The sequence below is a fragment of the Acanthopagrus latus genome, chromosome 17 (assembly GCF_904848185.1).
Source record: "Acanthopagrus latus isolate v.2019 chromosome 17, fAcaLat1.1, whole genome shotgun sequence".
Classification (NCBI taxonomy): Eukaryota; Metazoa; Chordata; class Actinopteri; order Spariformes; family Sparidae; genus Acanthopagrus; species Acanthopagrus latus.
In genome coordinates this window covers 11,014,398-11,032,443 of record NC_051055.1, presented here as the reverse complement: position 1 = coordinate 11,032,443, position 18,046 = coordinate 11,014,398, and the positions used below count along the sequence as shown (strand labels likewise).

The 18,046-nt window shown below is 39.8% G+C and overlaps 1 protein-coding gene across 8 annotated transcripts in view; it reads right to left on the bottom strand.

The window, feature by feature from the left end:
- Positions 1-18,046, bottom strand: part of LOC119006146 (CUB and sushi domain-containing protein 3-like) — a 213,205-nt gene that overhangs the window by 59,517 nt on the left and 135,642 nt on the right. For 7 of the 8 annotated variants that reach the window (XR_005070692.1, XR_005070693.1, XM_037074543.1 and 4 more), the window contains exons 38-46: positions 14,661-14,779; positions 13,164-13,233; positions 11,428-11,544; positions 10,894-11,103; positions 10,269-10,457; positions 9,066-9,243; positions 5,565-5,710; positions 4,966-5,046; positions 3,983-4,096 (exon numbers count right to left, since the gene is read on the bottom strand). Coding sequence is in view for 6 of the 8 variants with exons in the window: in XM_037074543.1 (XP_036930438.1) it covers positions 3,983-4,096; positions 4,966-5,046; positions 5,565-5,710; positions 9,066-9,243; positions 10,269-10,457; positions 10,894-11,103; positions 11,428-11,544; positions 13,164-13,233; positions 14,661-14,779 (1,224 nt within the window). In the remaining 2 variants the exon portion in view is untranslated. The remainder of the gene's footprint in view (positions 1-3,982; positions 4,097-4,965; positions 5,047-5,564; positions 5,711-9,065; positions 9,244-10,268; positions 10,458-10,893; positions 11,104-11,427; positions 11,545-13,163; positions 13,234-14,660; positions 14,780-18,046) is intronic. The other variant, XM_037074544.1, reaches the window with a different exon arrangement.

Here is an 18,046-nt window from a genome sequence, read left to right as displayed (position 1 = left end):
TATAGAGGCGTCTATCTGGTAGGAGTATGTTATTAAAATAATCCAATACTTTCAATACTTGTTTAATAAGCTATAGTTGCCAAGCAACAAACACAAGTCTATCCAGTGAGCACAGTTGTGGCTTAAACAGCTTTGCCTTAAACTTAGGGTGCAGGGATTAAAAAAATGAATCATGAGAGGCTTAAAACTGTTTCAGAAACCTCAATGCTGCTACTCTCTAGGATGGGTTTTTAGAGGACCATGATAAGAATAGGAGGCTATGCTGTGAAAGCATACTGAAGCTTACAATGTATTCAAAAGGTAGTTTGGCTACAGTACAAATGTAGACCTCTGGACCTTGGTTAAACAAAATGAAGAATTTTGATTAACATACTGTCTCAGATATTATAATCTTACAAAAATGATTATGATTATGTTGCTTATATATTATCATAGTTCACAATAAAGACAGATCAGTGTAGTAAATATGTAAAAAAAATATGACAGGTGTACAATTGTTCAAAAAAATACAGTAAACAAGACAAAAGTCTTCAGGTATTTCTAATTTCTTTTTAGCTTGTCATCTGAAGTATATTAACCACCCATCCTTAGCCAATGATTACTATTATATCCAGACAGATACTGATATCACGCACTGTGTCCTAGAACTCTTACACTTAGTATTGAGCTACTATTTGCAACGGCTTGCATGCTAATATGATGTCGTGTGTTAAATCTTAGAAACACAGAAAGACATATCTTTGTAACACCTTATGTTTGTTTGAATATTTTACTCAGCACACTGTGCATGTGGAATAACAATATCATAAAAATGACTGTCACACATTGTCGGCTACAGAGACATCATATAATAAAGACTTCATAGGTAGAATTATGAAGACGTTAGAGTAGAAATTGTTCTTCATTAGGTTTTCTAACAGCCACATGAAAATCAATGGCAATGTAAAGATCAATATGACAACATTTAATGGGTTAGACTCAACCTCAGTGTGGCAGATGGTATAGCTGGCAAATGCAACATTCAACTCAATTGTGGCTCTCTCCTTGATCAAAGCTACTGCAGCTTGCTTCTCATAGGCTCATAGCCCTCATAGGCTTTTATAAAGACAGAGCCTGGGGAAATATCTTAAAAACCAGTGCTATTTGGGGGTGAAATTGCATAGCCCAGCAAGGACATTTAAGTGTTATCTAATAAGCATAAAATGACAATTAACAGAACGGTTGACAGCAAACAAAATCAGAATCAGGGAACACAGGAGAATTCCTTTTCCTGCACTATCGGCAAGCCGCCGACAGGAAATGGCCCCTTTACAAGCTTACTGTAGCAGTTTCTTGGAAGTGAATAGCAGGTCAACTCAAATTATGTTCAACTTTACATGTCCCAAGGAGAGCAATTAGTTTCCTGCTAGTGGTGGCACAAGGATATAACATATCCAACACCAGAAAATGAAATGAATTCTTGACTACAATAATGAGGTGATCCATGAAAATGTCAAACAATGAATTACTAACCCAGAAGTCCTAAAACAGTCCTAGTGATGATAATTTAATGCTCGAGGCAGGTTTCAAGGAGCAGTTCAATCCAGATATACATTGTTTTGCACACTTCATGCTTGTCACATACAGTACTTAAATCAGTTTACATTTTACTGTCATTTGCCTGAAACTCTGTTCCTTTTTTTGTATTGATTTTACCAAGAAAAATCTTTTTATAAAACTATATGTCACAATATTTTTTTTCCTTACACTCATATATATTTTATACAATAACCTTATTAAGGGGAGCCATTCTTGGGGAGCCGTCTAGGCAGTGTACAGCATTTAGTATGACGTATGAGAGTCTCTGCTGTGTAACCTCACAACAGTTTCCACTGTCTCAAATTCTGATAGATGAGGGATTGCCTTGCATACAAATCAACTGAAAAACAATGTACAGTATTGTTCTTCCTGAATGGTCCCAACATGCTTTGCCCATCTGGATTTGTCAGGTTAATTTAGTCAGAAATATTAAAGCCTGTGAAATTATTTCAAGTACAGCATGTGAGTTTTAGCTGATAGGAGCTAGTTGGTCTTGGCAGAGCACTGTGTAGTCAGTAACACATGGCAAGGTGAGCTGGCAAGACCAACATAACAAGAGAGCTGGAAATATTCTCCACTACTCTCAAGTGAGTGACTGCCCTCACTTGGCACAAAACAAAGAGATGAAATTACTCCAAACTATTCCTAATGCCACTGATCTGCTAATTTGGTTGCTTTCAACCTAACAATGAAATAAAACTGGAAAGCATTTTGCTGTAATTCCATTAATGTCAGGCTGACTGTTCATCTGTATGCCAGACAGGTATGATGCAGTATGCAATGATGCTTTCATCTCCTCTATTTCCCATGTCTCTTCACTCTGCACTGTCTAAAAAGTAAAGCAAAAAAAAAAAAAAATCCTGCAGGACCGTTGTGCTTTCATAAATTATTAATTGTGCAAATTGCTAGGTAGGCTGAAAGCAGCACAAGTAAAGGTAGGACCTGTTTATTTTTTTTTTTAACCTACATCAGTGATCTGCAGTTCCCAAATTGCCATGCTTTTGGTCTCTTTGACCTTTGTGCATACAGTAATAGCTATTCACTAGCAGTGCTGCATGCAGCCTTTATAAATAAAGCATGTGAATATGAGTAGCTTCTAGATCCTGGATCACTGGTCAGGTCACTTGACTTAAGCTTGCCATTACCTTTTGTTGCTTTACTTGTGGCACTTTGAATAAACTAAAATAACATCCGCCAAATTCTTACTTGTCTGCCTCAAAAATGCTACAGGGGCAAGTACCAAGATATCAAGACATCAAATAATAACAGCCAGGGATGAGCAAATAGGCTCCAAATCACTAGTCCTATTCTAAGATGCTTTATGAATGCAGGCTTATGGTTTGTCTAGTATCTGTCCTGCCTTGATCATACGTCCAATGCGATAACTCATAGTTTCTAGAAACAAAAAGACAGAGATGCTCATCAGCTCAAGACTTGTAGACAAAGGACTCCAGGGCACTTCAAAAGATGCCTGTCCAAGAGGAATAGAAGGTTTCAAAGCACTCTGATGTCTGTGGCGGAGATGTATTGGCACGACAGCCAGGCTGATGGCATTTATTTTTCGGTCTAAACAAAATCCCTGATGCAAACAGCACAGACATTTCTTTTCCTCTGCTTCCTACATGGGTAGGAAGACATTATCAGCAGAGCAGTCAAACCCGCTATACAATTTGAGCAGGGATTAGGGGGAAAATATAGGCAAAAACTCTGCTCCCTTAAAGCCCATCCTATTAAGATATCAAACACCCCCAGGGCATTTTGTCCTTAACATTTGACATAATTTTAGCCTTCAAAGAGACTAAACCCTATAGAACCAAATGGGAAAAAGACCTGGCTCTACTTTTAAAGACAGTGAATGGGAATCAGTACGGGAGGAGGCACTAACCTCTCATTCCAGAGCCACCATAATCGTTTCTAGGTCAACACAATGCACAGAACCTATTTTACTCCAAAGAACTCCTTCAATGAAAAGAAAAAAACAGCTGTGACTGGCTTCCATCTACCTTGTTACACTGCAAAAACACACTCAGCAATGAAACCCTGCTGTGTAATCTGTTTCACACTGATCCTTCACAGTGTAGTGTTGGCTCTGGGGGAGTGCAGGTCTATGATCTTGGGTCAGTGGTATTTCAACTCTGTGAGTCTTGATAAATTAGAACAGAGATGCTGGTTACCATCAGGACCCTGCTAGAGAGGCCGTGCTGTCAGTCTTTTAAATGATGCATCAACAGTGGGTGCTGCTGACTGAAACCAACCCCGGCAGAGTGGCGTCAAGCACACACATGAAAGGCACACATAACATAACAAGGATATGGACACACAAACCCAGACTCAGAGGAATACTTGTATTCACAAACTGAATAACATTGCCAAAGCCAACATAAGAACACTGAATAAAACTGACCTTGACAGACTGGTGGGGGTCCATCCATCTGCAGTCGTTCTCCTAGTCGACAGGTCAGAATCTCACTGCCCACCAAGGTGAAGCCAGGCAGGCACGAGTATCGAATAATGTCCCCTGTGAGAACATTTACACGCACACACAGGCCGGCAGTGGACAAGAAAAACATATCCATCCATTCATCCACCCACCCACCCACGCACATATACAAACACACACACACACACACACACACACACACACACACACACACACACACACACACACACACACACACACACACACACACACACACACAGAGCTATGTTACTGGAAACATTCTCTGTACTGGTGCTTGCAACAGTAATCAACAACCCATTTTATAATGTATACTGACACCCCTATAGCTAGTTGTAGTACTAAAGGCACTTCATTATATTACAGAGTAGCACCTAGCCACATGACTCTCACTTCTGATTCACTAAACATACAGTTTATGTAGAGAGCTAATATGCATTGCCTTCAAACTAACATATTATTGCATAAAGCACAAGTAGATAGAAAACTGAAAAGTGATATGGTAATATAAGATGAAAGTGCAAAGAGCAAGATAGAAAGGAAAAGAGAAAGAGACAAAGAGCACATTGCAAAACATCTGTCTAGCATCAGTATTATAAAAAGATGTTAAAATTAATTTGCACCAAAGACAAAGTTTCAGTTTTGAAATGAACAACTGGCTGATTAAATTCCTCTTTTGTTAAAACTGAGAGAATGGAGACTAACAGCGAGGATATAAACATCCAGCAATAGTTTCAATTAACAAATAAAGGACTCAACTTACAGAGTAATGAATTGATTAATTAATGGCCTGAAACATTTGATATGTCCATGCCTATTGTTCCTTTCTGCCCAGGGCTGTCCAAACAAATTACCTTATGTCTGACACCGATTTATTTCATTATGCCTAGTCCATGGCCAGTAAACAAGAGAAATAAAATAAGACAAACCTATTTCAAACTCGTCATCATCGGTTAGGATGGTGGCATTGGCGACGGGAGGGGGTGGCTGACATGTTCTCAGCTGGTATGCTGTTGAGGAGAGGACAAATACTGAACTATGCAACAGTGTATGTGTGTGCACAAGTAAGAGAGAAAGAGAAATAGTGTGTGCATATGTATTTTTAATTCAACCGTGGCACATTCTTCTAACCCTGACCCATCACACTGAAACTTTATCAGATCATAAATTGTCACCTATCACTGTTCATGATCATCAAAAACCAATCACTAATTTAGCTGAGATAGGGGACATTTTATTATTAATCAGCTTCTTTTCGAAAGGGGCGTCTTAATAGTGCAGGAGAAAGATTGGCATAAGAGGGCATTAATCATTCATCATTACACAGAACTAGTGGCAATTCCACATAGTGATATGCAAAAATTAAAGTGGTTACAGTATAAAAACACTGACAATATCCTGGTCTCATGCCATCTTTGTAACTACAGCACGGTTCCAGCAAGGTAGAGAAGAGAAGATCAAATGAATGAGAGTCACTACAGTGCAGAACAAATGGTCTTTACTTAGCTGGTATCAAAGGGGCGGTTACCGTAATAATGCAGCACAAAGAAGCCACTGGTGCTGAAGTCGCTGTGGAATTTGATGAGGATCTGATTGGCGGTGGTGGACACGCCCTCCTGCACAGAGCTACCACTGAACTGACCGATTTGAGGCGAGCCCTGGTCAGGTCCATCCCTGATATAGAGTTACAGAGAGGTAGAGGGTTGTGGTTGTAGTGGGATTGAAAAAGTGAAGGAGGAGAAGAGAGAGCAAATGATTTATGAATAAACACCAGTAATAACTTGCTGGGATCAAAGAGCATGCCCAGTTACCCCCAAGCATTCTTGTGGACCCCAGCAGTCATTCTGACGATCTAAGACAAAGTTTCACATTAATCAAACCTGTCAATGGAGAAGTTGAGTATATGTTAACTGATAAGGCAGTACAGTACTGAAACTTTTGCCCCCTCCAGTCATCGTACATATTGATGGGAGAATAAAGTTTGCAGGGAGCAAAAGGAAAATCAATGGTACAGAATTCTGAAAAAATGTGCAACATTTCAAACAGCTTTTGAGCCCTATTTTCATCTTGCAAAACATTGCTTTAAATTTGTTGAGACTTTTAATATTCTGAATATGTGTGTGTGCATAATTAGTGTATAGTTATCATTCAGCTTCAGCCCCATGACCCCAGAGGGATAAAAACGTTTAGAAAATGTATGGATGGTTATCACAAAATCCTAAAGCCCTTCACTGAACAGCATGACGTATAAGGAACTGTAGCCCTGGGAATCAAAATTTAATTGAATCGTAATGACCTTTTGATCTTCACCCTTAATGGCGGGTGGGGAGAACTGGCTGTTATCTGTGAAGGGTAGATATGTCCATTGGAGTGCCATTACCACATCTGCATTACTAAAGCTACAATACAAGGCAGTTTATCACCAGTTCAATGACGCGTATTCCCTCAAAAGTCATACTTTATCCACACTAGCATGTTTACTGGCATGATGCCAGTGGTGATGAGATGCTGAGCATTGTCAGACAGTCATGTGTGACGCATATCTTGGACAGCGCCCATCTTTGGCAGTGGGTGCTGCATTCCCTTGTGAAAGAGTTCAAGTATCGATGGGCCTTGTTAATGAAGGGTAACATCTAGAGCGAAAGTGGCACAGCACTGCTATGTCATTTTCAAAATGGAACTAAGCCTGAAGGTGAATTCCTCAATTTACAGATACAAAGAGCTGGAAGGGCTAGATGCACAGGTTGGGGTAATAGAGAAGCTGAATATTTTGGAGGAGCTTGGGGTAGACCTGCTGCTCTGCTTCTCCCGAAAAGAGCCAGCTGAGGTAGTTCTGACATCTAATTAGGATGCCCCTGGCAGGCCTTCAAGTGGAGCTACACCAGGCACGTTTGACTAGGAGAAGAACCAGAGATAGACCCAGAACTTGCTTATATACTCCAGCTGGGCTGAGTGAAACTCAGGATATGCCAGGTGGAGCTGGAAAGAAGAAAGGAAGGTAGTGGCTGAGAATGGATGGACATATAGATGTAGGGTTTGCAAATATGGCAATACGGATGCTATGAAATGATTGAGATTTGATGGACTGTATATTGTGTATACCATCTGCTACAGCTGTAGCTTAACCAGTCATTATCTCTAGCTCTGTTAGGTGAAATGGGCAGGGCTAATTAATGGCAATATTGTATTTACAGAATGTTTGTGTCTTTGTGATGATGTTACTTGATATGACAGGTATGTAATTCATTGGATTAGCTAAAACAAGTATTCCCACCTGGTTATTACACTGTACATAGAGTTTCTAAATTGTTCAGGAAATGCACATTATCCCAACATGTATCCCCATTGCAACATAAAACTTCTTTTAGCATGAAGATTTCTTCATATGTCCCCATCCTGAGTCGAATAGACTGGCGGGCGGATGGCTGTGAAGTGTTAATAGAAGTTGTAGTTTACAGTCAAGTCATTTATGAGGCATGCATTAGCTGCTGACTGCACAGAAGACAGAAGCACCTCTGTTAATGAGAGCAGGCAGGGGAGAACTTTCAAACCCTTGTAAGAATTTTGCCTTAATCTGTAGCCGAAATAAGTAGTCTAATTAAGCTGGGTAACATCTTTTGGGGTAGCGTCTGGGGATAGACCACATGTTACGTTTTTGTCAGGATAAAAAGAAAACATAATGTGAGAAGACAGTACTTTCTATTGAATATAAATGCTATTTCTGTAAGTCATTCATCACTTGTATTTTCAGGTAATACATTAAATGCTTTTTTGTACGTGTATGTACCTTTAATACATTATATATTAAAAAATAGTGTTGTTGGACTTTTCATTTCAGAGTGATCAGCAAAATGGGAGACAGCAGTCAGGCATTGTTACCATCAGGGGACACATTGTTTATGTGCTATTTCTTTTGGAAACATTAGTGCCAGTAGCTCCTTCCTCTAATACTATGAATGGTAGCCCCAGATGCTGGAAGGCATTTCCCTCCTCTATCACCCACGAGGACAGCTTGATGACTGCCTCAGGCTTACTATACTAGAGAGAGGCTACAGAAAGGCAGAGGGAGAAGGGAAACACAGAGAGACAACTGCTGGAGTTATAACAGGCAGGTGGTATAACATAATTTACTGCCATACATTTATTTGTCAAGAGTTAAAGTTTCTGCATAATAACAAACATTCCAGATCTCGCAAAGGTGATGTTTTCATAGTTTTACACATTTCTGTCCTTTTAGTTAAACCTCGCTGTGGAGCTTGAGTTAAACATCAACTAAAGTTTAGTAAGTAGGGAAAGAGGGACACGCCACAACTCAGAGTTGACTTCAGTTTATTTAATTCCATCACGTATAACAACGTATTTTATCATAGCCAACAGCTGAGTGGAAAGTTGTCAGGGAAATAAAAACAAACCCACAAATGTCCAGACAAAGGTCAGCATGTTTGGATTTGGCTGTTGGCTCATCTTATATGAATGTCATATGAAAAGATGCAGGCAAAACTTGTCCAACTTGCCTTAAGTCCTAACAACATGCTGTCAAATAAACTGTGTGCAGCTCTTAAGTTTACTTTTGCAAAGAGTAGGGAAAATCTTGCCTCAGTACAACATATTGATCTGAAAGTCTTAGATGGTAAAGAAATGCAACTTCAGTTATCAAACATACAAAAAAGTAGTATGTTTCTGAAAGCATTTTAGGCAAGAAATTGGCAGTGTAGTAACATGTTCAGAGTCAGAATCAGCCCTGCCTAGTTATGACTGTTAGATGAAACCATCGAACCATCAAACCATGAAATTCACTTGTTACAGAAGCACATGAGCCAAAATGAGAAGAAAGGAATGACAGAGTTAAAATAGGACAAGACAACAATATTAAAAATACCCTGTATATGTATATGTATGTATCTATGTATATATGTAATTGCCAATTATTTCCAATAATCTGTATGCAGCTCTGTATACAGACACAGTGTGTGTTTAATGTGTGATGATTGATGAATTATGTCATGCTGTGAGAAAAATGAGCTCTTACCACACAGTGATGTAGTCGTAGATTGGCTCTGTATTGATAACAGAGAAATTGATATAGATGCCATAACCAGGAGGTACTCTGACAGTCCACATGCAGTCCTGAAAGTGTGGATACTCGGCTGGGTGTCCAGGAGAGTAAATTGTGCCATTCATGGATGTTATATTCCCACCACAGAGAGCTGGAGGGAGGGAAGAAAGTCAGTGAGGCTGGATAAAAATGGAAAGCAAGTCATTATAAAACCTGTTTTCATACAAGTAGCACCACCAACTGTTGATAGTTATCTATAACTGTGTGTTTTGGGGTTTTCATTGTGACACTGAGGGGATGGGGGTGCACAAGCACCTGTTACATGCAAATGCAGGGGATGGTTACGGTTTACAGGAACTTGATGACACTAAGTGGCTCAGACACTATAATGCCCCGTCATACCACTTCAAAAAGAATGTGTTAAAATGTGACTTTGAACCGGTAGTCAAAGCCAAAGAACTGCCCTTGGCATCAAAAAGACAGGACCATAAACTCAACAGGAACAATGTGGAGCAAAACAAAACTATTTACCACTTTCTCAAACAAATACCAAACTCTGCAGTGGACCTGAAACATATGTTACCATTTCACTCAACTGATGAGGGGAAAGCTATAATTTATTATTCCTGAACAACATTTGATGAGTCTCCTTGAAATTTACAACAGAGACAGGTGTAATCAGCTTTGTTATAAAGACTTGCAAATGCTCCATATATCATTATAATGGGCTGTATCAGTTTATAGTTCAGTAAAGTGGTGCTACGTTGGCAGTAAAAGTGAGGTGGATGCTTAAATGTGCCAGAATAACGGACAGGAATAAACAATGCTGAAGGACCTAATGCTTCTATTCAAAATAACTCCAAAGACCTTATTTTTAGTGGGTAATGGTGATGGAAAAGCATCTCTGTCCATACCTTACACAGCCTCTAAATAAGTATTATGCTTTCTTGTTAGGAAAGCATTTGTTAGAACACATTTATCTAAACATTTCCACACTACGTTTCAGGGAAAAAGGGACATAAAATATCAAAGAAGAGGCATTTTATGACGGATAAATACAGTTTGTTGATGCAGTGAATGTTGGTATAACTGATAGAACAACTATAAAAAAAAAAGTTTGGTATTGCTTTCATCAGCACATGAACAATGGCTGTTTTACAGGCACTAGTTGGTCACCTTCACAGCGAGGTATAGGGTGATTCCAGTTTCTGCTGACTCCATGCAGACATGTAAGTGATGGCTCTCCAAGCAGAGTGTAACCCAGAAGGCACTCAAAGGAAATGGTCATGCCAACACTGTAGTCCAGACCAATCACAATGCCGTTACGAAACGGTCGTGGATCCGGACACCTCTGTAGTTCATATGCTAGAGAAAAAAAAATACCATGTACAGTGGGGGAGGGTTTATGACAGGCTGAAAACTTTGAGGATACAAGCTTCCAGTTCAAAGCATTGCCATATTCTTAGTCTTTTACTAAAACTTTCTTTTCCACAGGCGCTTCACCCCACACAATACCCCACTAACAGAGCCAACACCATTATGATTCAAGGATATGTGCTATTCAATACCTCAGTGGAGGTCAACAATGATTTTATTTTCTTTATTCTTTAACCTTTTGTAATCGTACAGCCTTAGTGGGAGTGTCTGCCTTGGATCTTTGTCCCTGGTCTGTATCTAACTGGACCAGTACTCTTTTACGTGTTCTGTTAGCAAACTCCTTAAGCCTTCGCCACTTTTTCAGCTGCTGCTCTGATAACACCCAGGTTTAACTTCACCACGAGGACCAATCTTATTTCCTCACCCTGGTAGACGATATGGAAGCCAGGCTTGTTCTGGGAGTAGTCGCTGTGGAAGAACAGAGTGGTCTCATGTGTGGTACTGAAGAGAGAGTTTGGCACCACAGGGCCACTGAAGCGATCAATCACTGTTCCTGTCTCCAGGCTCCCACTGCGCACCTCCAGATAGTCATGAACAGGCTCTGTGGAGAAGTTCAGAAACTGCAGGTGGATGCCTAAAAAGCAGAGAGAAAGAGTTAATGTATGAGACAGCCCAAGAATATATTAACAAAGCAAAAGTGGACGAATGTGTATGTAGATTTTAGGTAGTGTGGTAGTAAGTTACTTCAAATCCAATGTTAAAAGCATCCATTAGCACTAGCAGGTTCTCAGTATATTCATAACATAAACTAACATGAGAGGACAGGGGAGGAGAGGAGAGGAAGATGCAGAAGAAAACAGCAGAGAAGACGAAGAGAAGATCAGAGCTATCAGAAGAACAAAAAGAGAGCAAGAGGAGAGGAGAAGAAGAAAGGGGGAGACAGAGGGTGATGTCGGACCAAAGCCAATCGGGAGTTGAACTCTCCAGCTGCAGTCCAGGCTGCTCTGGTAATTCCCTGGAAAGCCTGGGCTGAGGATGACGCCACTGAAGTCTGTCATAGAGCCGCCACACTGAGCTGGAGGAGACCAACCAAGGAGAAAGAACATGTCACATCTCCACTGAAATGGCTCAATGGGAAAACAAAGAAACAGCAACATGGGGAGTCAATATGGAGTGAGAGCAAAGAGCGCTGTGTCTTTGTGTATGTGTGTCTTTCAGTACAGGCATTAATTGTTGTATATGTGTATGAAAAGGTTGAGGAGTAGCAATACTTTTGTGTTTCATTTGGTCATGTCTTTGTTGGAAGACTGTTAAAGAAGGGCTGTTCTTGTGGGTGTGAGAGAAAGTAAAGGGTCATTAATGAGTATACGAGTTCAGGATTTGGGAGGGGGTGAGGGTGGAGTGCTTATACCTCGGTGTTTGAGCATGTCAGTGCTCAACTGTGTGGATAATGCTCCATAAGGGCATATGTGAAAAAAACAAAAACACACCCGGCACCTCTCTCTGCTCGTGCTTTGAATTAAAATAAATGAGGGAGACAATATTCAATACGGCACCACAGTTTCGCTCAGCGGTGGCGGTGATTACCTCACCCTCCCTCTACAACACACCACGTCTCTTCTTTGGCTGTACGCTAGAGAACACTTCAGCTTGCTGTGAAGGTTACACGACATCCCCCTCTCCTGTGGCACATATCCTAGTCTTACATAAACACCCAGGTGTAATGCATGTACTGCCACCAGAGGCATCAGTTTAACCATCCAAACCCCAACAGACCTGTTTATGTGGCAAATGGAATCACTAAAGTGTTCGCGCCATTTCTTCGGGGACTATCAACCAAGGCCAAAACAAGGCGAACACTATTATGGGTTTAATTATACTGCTGGTGGGTGAAAACCTGCTTGACCGGTTTGTGCATTGGAAGGAAAGACAAGTGGAGAGGAGAGGCACTTGTGAAGATGTTACTTTGTTTGTGCAGGGGCATGCAATCACTTTGATGTGAGTTTATCAGCAACAAATTGAACACAGATCCTGGGGTGTTGGGGTTGGGCATATCTACCACAAACGAGCGAGGAATCGAGCTAACAAGGGAACGCAAGCGTCAGAGAAGCGTCCACAGTAAACCAAGATTTATGTCTGTAGAAAACTGTGAACACTACAGGGACAGAACATTTACATGAAGAGCGTGGGGTGCATTTTTTGTCTGTACGTTTATATGCACAGTAAGGGTGTGACGCCCTAACGCATAATGAGTGCTTGTTTGTGTACATGTCTAAACTGGGGATTTCAGGTGTATCAGAAATAAAATGACACTGAGATGGTGGTAATCATATCAATTTTGAACTGAGAGGGATAGCAGTAAATTCATAATCCACACTCTCCAAGACCTCCACGCCCACCTGTCATCTCCTCTCCGGAACTTAGAATGAAATTATTGCTTTCCATAATATGATAACAAGTCTTCTGTGAGGCTGATCTATTGTGTGTATGTGTATGAGTAAGTATTGATATGGGAGAAAAATAAAAAAGAGGCAGAAGATAAACAAGGGAAAATTCAAAGGGAAAAGGTTGAATGGCAACTGACAAAAGAAAATAGGCTGTGTTTGATGCGACAAATATGGTTTCATTGTCTACAATATCAACTCATTGAAACACTGCACACTGGCAGTGTTAGACTATAAAATAATACATTACCTAAACAAAGAGGTACGGGGTAATTCCACCTTCTGACGGGACCAGGCATGCAGGTAATATATGCATTACCCTGTTGAAGAAAATAGACAAAAACAATATATTCATCACCTCCAAAATACTATACAATAAAAAGGAAAAACAGAAAAAAGAACACAAAGAATCAAACTGACAGCTGCTCTCAACAGATTTTAAATCTGTCCTGTGGATCTTTGGAATTAGTTAACAGTAGGACTTTTGGATTTCTCAAAATCCTCTTTTCAAGGTCCTGTTTGTAAATATTTGATGGTATCGAGAGTAGAAGCGGGACCCCTTGCTGCTAGCTGGGCAGCAAGAATACCACCAGGGGTTTGACCATAGAGAGATGTGTTACAGCCTGAGAGAACAAGAAAAGACACACATTCTGCTTTCAGATTTGTTTGTGTTAGATACAAAAACAACCTAAAAGTGATGGATGTTACAGGGTTTTCTCTGAAAAAACATTCATAGCACTAGGTTTGAGTACCAAAAAATTGAGTATTGCATGTGTCGTCTGCGTCTGTTGCAGACAACACATGCAATATGTCTAATGTGTGATAGCCTGAAATCCAAGTCCCCTGCAGCAGCTGCAGCTTACGCTAGGGTGCCTGCAGCCAATGAGAAGGGTTTGAGCCCTCCACGGACAACAAAACTTTAAGTGAGGACGGGAAAGCTTCATCAACATCTTCTGGTGATTAATTTGCTAGACAAATAAGTGTTGTTTGAGATAGCTAATTTTTTTCACTGCCTTGGTTCACATTAGCTAAGCACTTTTACAAGCATTAGCCATCATTCTGCCACTGACTGCATCCAGAATTCCATATCGACATGCCACTTAGTTCGCCAACCAGAATGTAGTATTTTGTAGTATTTATGTGAAAGGTACTAACCCTACCTAGTACCGTTGTTGTATGCAGAGTAGTATTGCACACTTACACAAACACACATACACCTGAACTAAAAAAAAGCCTCAGCCATACTTGTGCTTTTCTTCTATAAAGGCCTCTAGTCTATTTCTGGTGTTGAGACACTCAGCCTGAAGATGTGTGTAAGAAGTTGCTGGCTGGTCCAGAGAGAATATGAAAAGAAGTGAATGCTCGAGCTCAGAAGAAAGCTGGGTGAGGGATTAGTAAGGCGACTGTTAACACAATCCATCGCCCATGGCATTCTACAGCTCCAAACGCCACAGAAACACTATCCAGTTGAGGAGGATTGGAGGAAGTTAATGCTGCTTTGTAGCAGACACACACAAACAAGCACACTTAAAATATGCATTGAAAAAAAAGATGCCAGCATAAATACAAGGACAGTTCCTCCACACGTTACTCTTCATGCCATAGTACTTAGTATTTAGTAATGCTGCTTTGACAAACTCATCCTGTGGAATATTCCATTTAATTGTCACTCCAGTGATTCGTGAATCATATCCGACCATAGGAGAGCTAGGTATCTGCTTGACCAGCACTGCGTGTTTTCACCTACCTGTAGCGAGAAACCTTGATCGCACTGGAAGGACACCATATCACCCACAGTGTAGCGGTCACCCACTTTTTGTCCGTTACTGGGAGACAACGGCTCTGGGCACGAATCCAAACCTATTGCTTAGGACAGAGTCACAACACACAAGTGTGGACAGCGATCATTCTTCTGCACAATATGTGGAGACTGCAACAACTCTGCTCAATCCATTTGATACCATTTCATTGTTAAACATTCATCATATATTTAATGGAAACATTTACATTTAATCACCATATACCTATAGACAAAGGGAATGATTCAATTAAAACTAAAGTTTAATATGTAATTACACAGTGCCCCATTTTAATGTGCTTGTACAGTAATCGCATAATAATTGAGTACGTTGTTCCCCCGTCCACCCACCCACCCCTCATCATAACGTTTACAAACTGGGACAAGTCACAAAGCTATTCTACTGGTGGCTGTAATCGCAAAATCCTTCTGACTGTGATCCGAAGCAATCACTGTGAAATTACAAAGCAGTCCCTGAAGTATTACTTGACAGAAGTATTGAGCTTCACTGGAACAAAGTGATTACAGTGCCACTTGCCAGGTACTGAGAGGCCTGATACTGTGTTTGAATGGCTTAGAAGCAATAGTGATTCCAGCCTTGGCCTACAAAAATTAATTTGAAGTAAATTCAAGCTTAATCCATATCTACATTAGAGCTGAAGAATTGATCGAAATATTATCGAAATGACAATAAGGCAAAGTACAACATCCAAAACTGTTAGCTGCAATTTTTTGATAGAGCTAAAATGCGTCACATTATAATACTATAAATGAGGCACTGGTGTACTTAAGAGATGCCCTGACTGACAAAATCATATTCACAATCAATTAAACAATTCAGAATCTGATTTTTCTATGTTGTTCAGCCCTATTTTACAGAATAAAATGAAATAGTTTGTTTTATTTTTGACTATGAAAATATATAAAAAATCTGACCTCATAACTGATACACCCATTTCGCTGTCACTCAGTGAAAAGAGGTATTGGAATTGCTTATTTTGTATGTTTGTCAGCTGACAAAAGTCATCTGTCACTGGTTTGTTTGAATGCTTATCTGAATGCATAAAAACATATTAGAACTTGCAGCTGTGCTGCTGGAGCAAGTCACAAATATGAAGAAAGAGGACCTTTGTTAAAACATGGAAAAGCACATTTATACAGAATCTTTCTCATTCACATATAGTTAAGGAGCAGGTCATAAGGTGAGAAGTAGTGGGAAGGACATACAAAGCAAGTAACAAAAAAAAAGCTTAACACCTTTGTGTAGGCTTAAAAAACAAAAATACACCTTTAAAAAGAACCTTATACACCTACACTGAAGGCCATAAAAGTGTTCACCATACCAAAAAACTATGTGGGTGGATGTATGTAAACATATAAGCAAAAAACATCCTGAAAAGGACAAAAGAACAATCTACAGACTACTCTTTAGAGAACTGAATGGCGAGAGTGGCCATTTCCACTCAGCACCTAGTGCATTGCAGAGAGGATATCTGAGTGGGAGGAGGTGGTAACCTAAGAGATGCAGAGCAGGAAACAATATGCCACCATAGATACAAGTAATGAAGAGCTACATCACGAGGAGAGTGGGTGGATTCTTTAAAGTTTCGTGATAAATAAGTTTAACAAAAATTCTTAAAATCTGATATATATTATATGGAGATTTGGTGATGCAATCCATGAGAGCAGTGTTTGTGATTTTATTTAATTTCGATTCTATAGTAGAAGGGGGCCATAAGGTCAATTTGACATCAAAGTTAATCAGCATCATTAAATATTGTGTGTTCCAACTGGAAACAACAATCTACCTTCCCCTTGCAGTACTCTGTATCGTTAGTATGCAGTATTCAAAAGCAGTGCATTCTACTTCATTAAGTGTTCAAAGAATGAAAATACACAGGACGTGCTGATCACTGCTTGCATTAGGTATACACAGGAACGAACGTATGACTGTGTCCACATACAGTAAATTCATAGCACATGCAAATAATAAAAAGAAAATACACCAAATAAATCATTTAAAGCTTTACTGATTAGAAGTTGTATTCAAAAGAACCAGAAACCTGTGTTAAGTAACAACCATGATGATAAGCATCTATGAAAGTCAAAGTAAGGGCCCAGTTTGCACAGCCAGAGGCAGCGTGCCAGATCTTAACTGGGCACAAAGAGACCTTTGCGCTCTGGTCAGGTTAAGAGTGGGCCCCCACTAACAGATGGCACTGAATCCCGTTACGCTCCAGATGGGTTCCAGTCGAACTGTCAGAGTACACATTTTAGCAGAGACTGTAGTGACACCCTACTGCAAGATGGTTGATATCCACTATTCTAGGTAGCAAAACTGCATCTGAGGGGAGTCCCATGCTTGCTCATCTTCAACAGGATGCCTTCACAGTTGATCTACCCAAGGAAATGTCAGCGGTGTATGTCCCTAGTTACTAACTGTGCATCAAGGAGAATGCTATCTACTCCTGTTCAATTTATTATGTTAATTTACATAAATGTAATCATTTCAATAATTATGAAAACATTAAATTGGACCAGTAAAGATAAAACAAAGTGTTATGTGTTCATAAAGGTAGTAGGTGGTTGGTTTAAAAGAAAAACAAAACACAAAACAATAATAGTTTCTTAGCAGCAGATGTACAAGCAAAACACGCAGGTCACACAATAGTAAAAAAGTAAATCAATCACATCAGCTTCTCTCATTAAAAACAGTGGCTCAGTTGGAGAGATACATCTAAAGTAAGGGCATATTGTGAGGATGCCTGCTGTGGAGTCAAATGTAATATTCAAGAGGATATAATGTCAGGGGATGAACTGGTACATTCAGAATAAGCCTTGCAACAAAACAAGAACTCGACAAATGTATCACATCAATCCCAGATTGAAAGTACAAATGCAGGGATTGTGCACAATGTGTTATAGTGTCCTGTGTGTGTTAACTACGCCAACTAATAGTAACACAATGGAACAAAACAACTAGGAAAACCTTGTTTATCCATTTTCATGCTGGTAACATGCATTTCATACAACAGAAAATGTGTTATGTCTAGTAACATATCCATGTGGAAAAGGAAGGAGAATTTAAGGACACCAATTAATAGTACTACATAATAGTACCAGAAGACGCAAAGATTCAGAAGATCTATACAGCTTCAGCATATTTCACTGAAATTAATCATGCAGTCTCTTTCCTGAAATATATGGCGACCGAGAAGTTATGTTATGGAGATTTTCTTTTTAAGCCCAAGAGGGTTAAATGAGGAATTAAACTTGAAACCATTTCAGTGGAGCCTACTGGATTATATTTGTTCTCTGTTAACAGGATTTCTTTG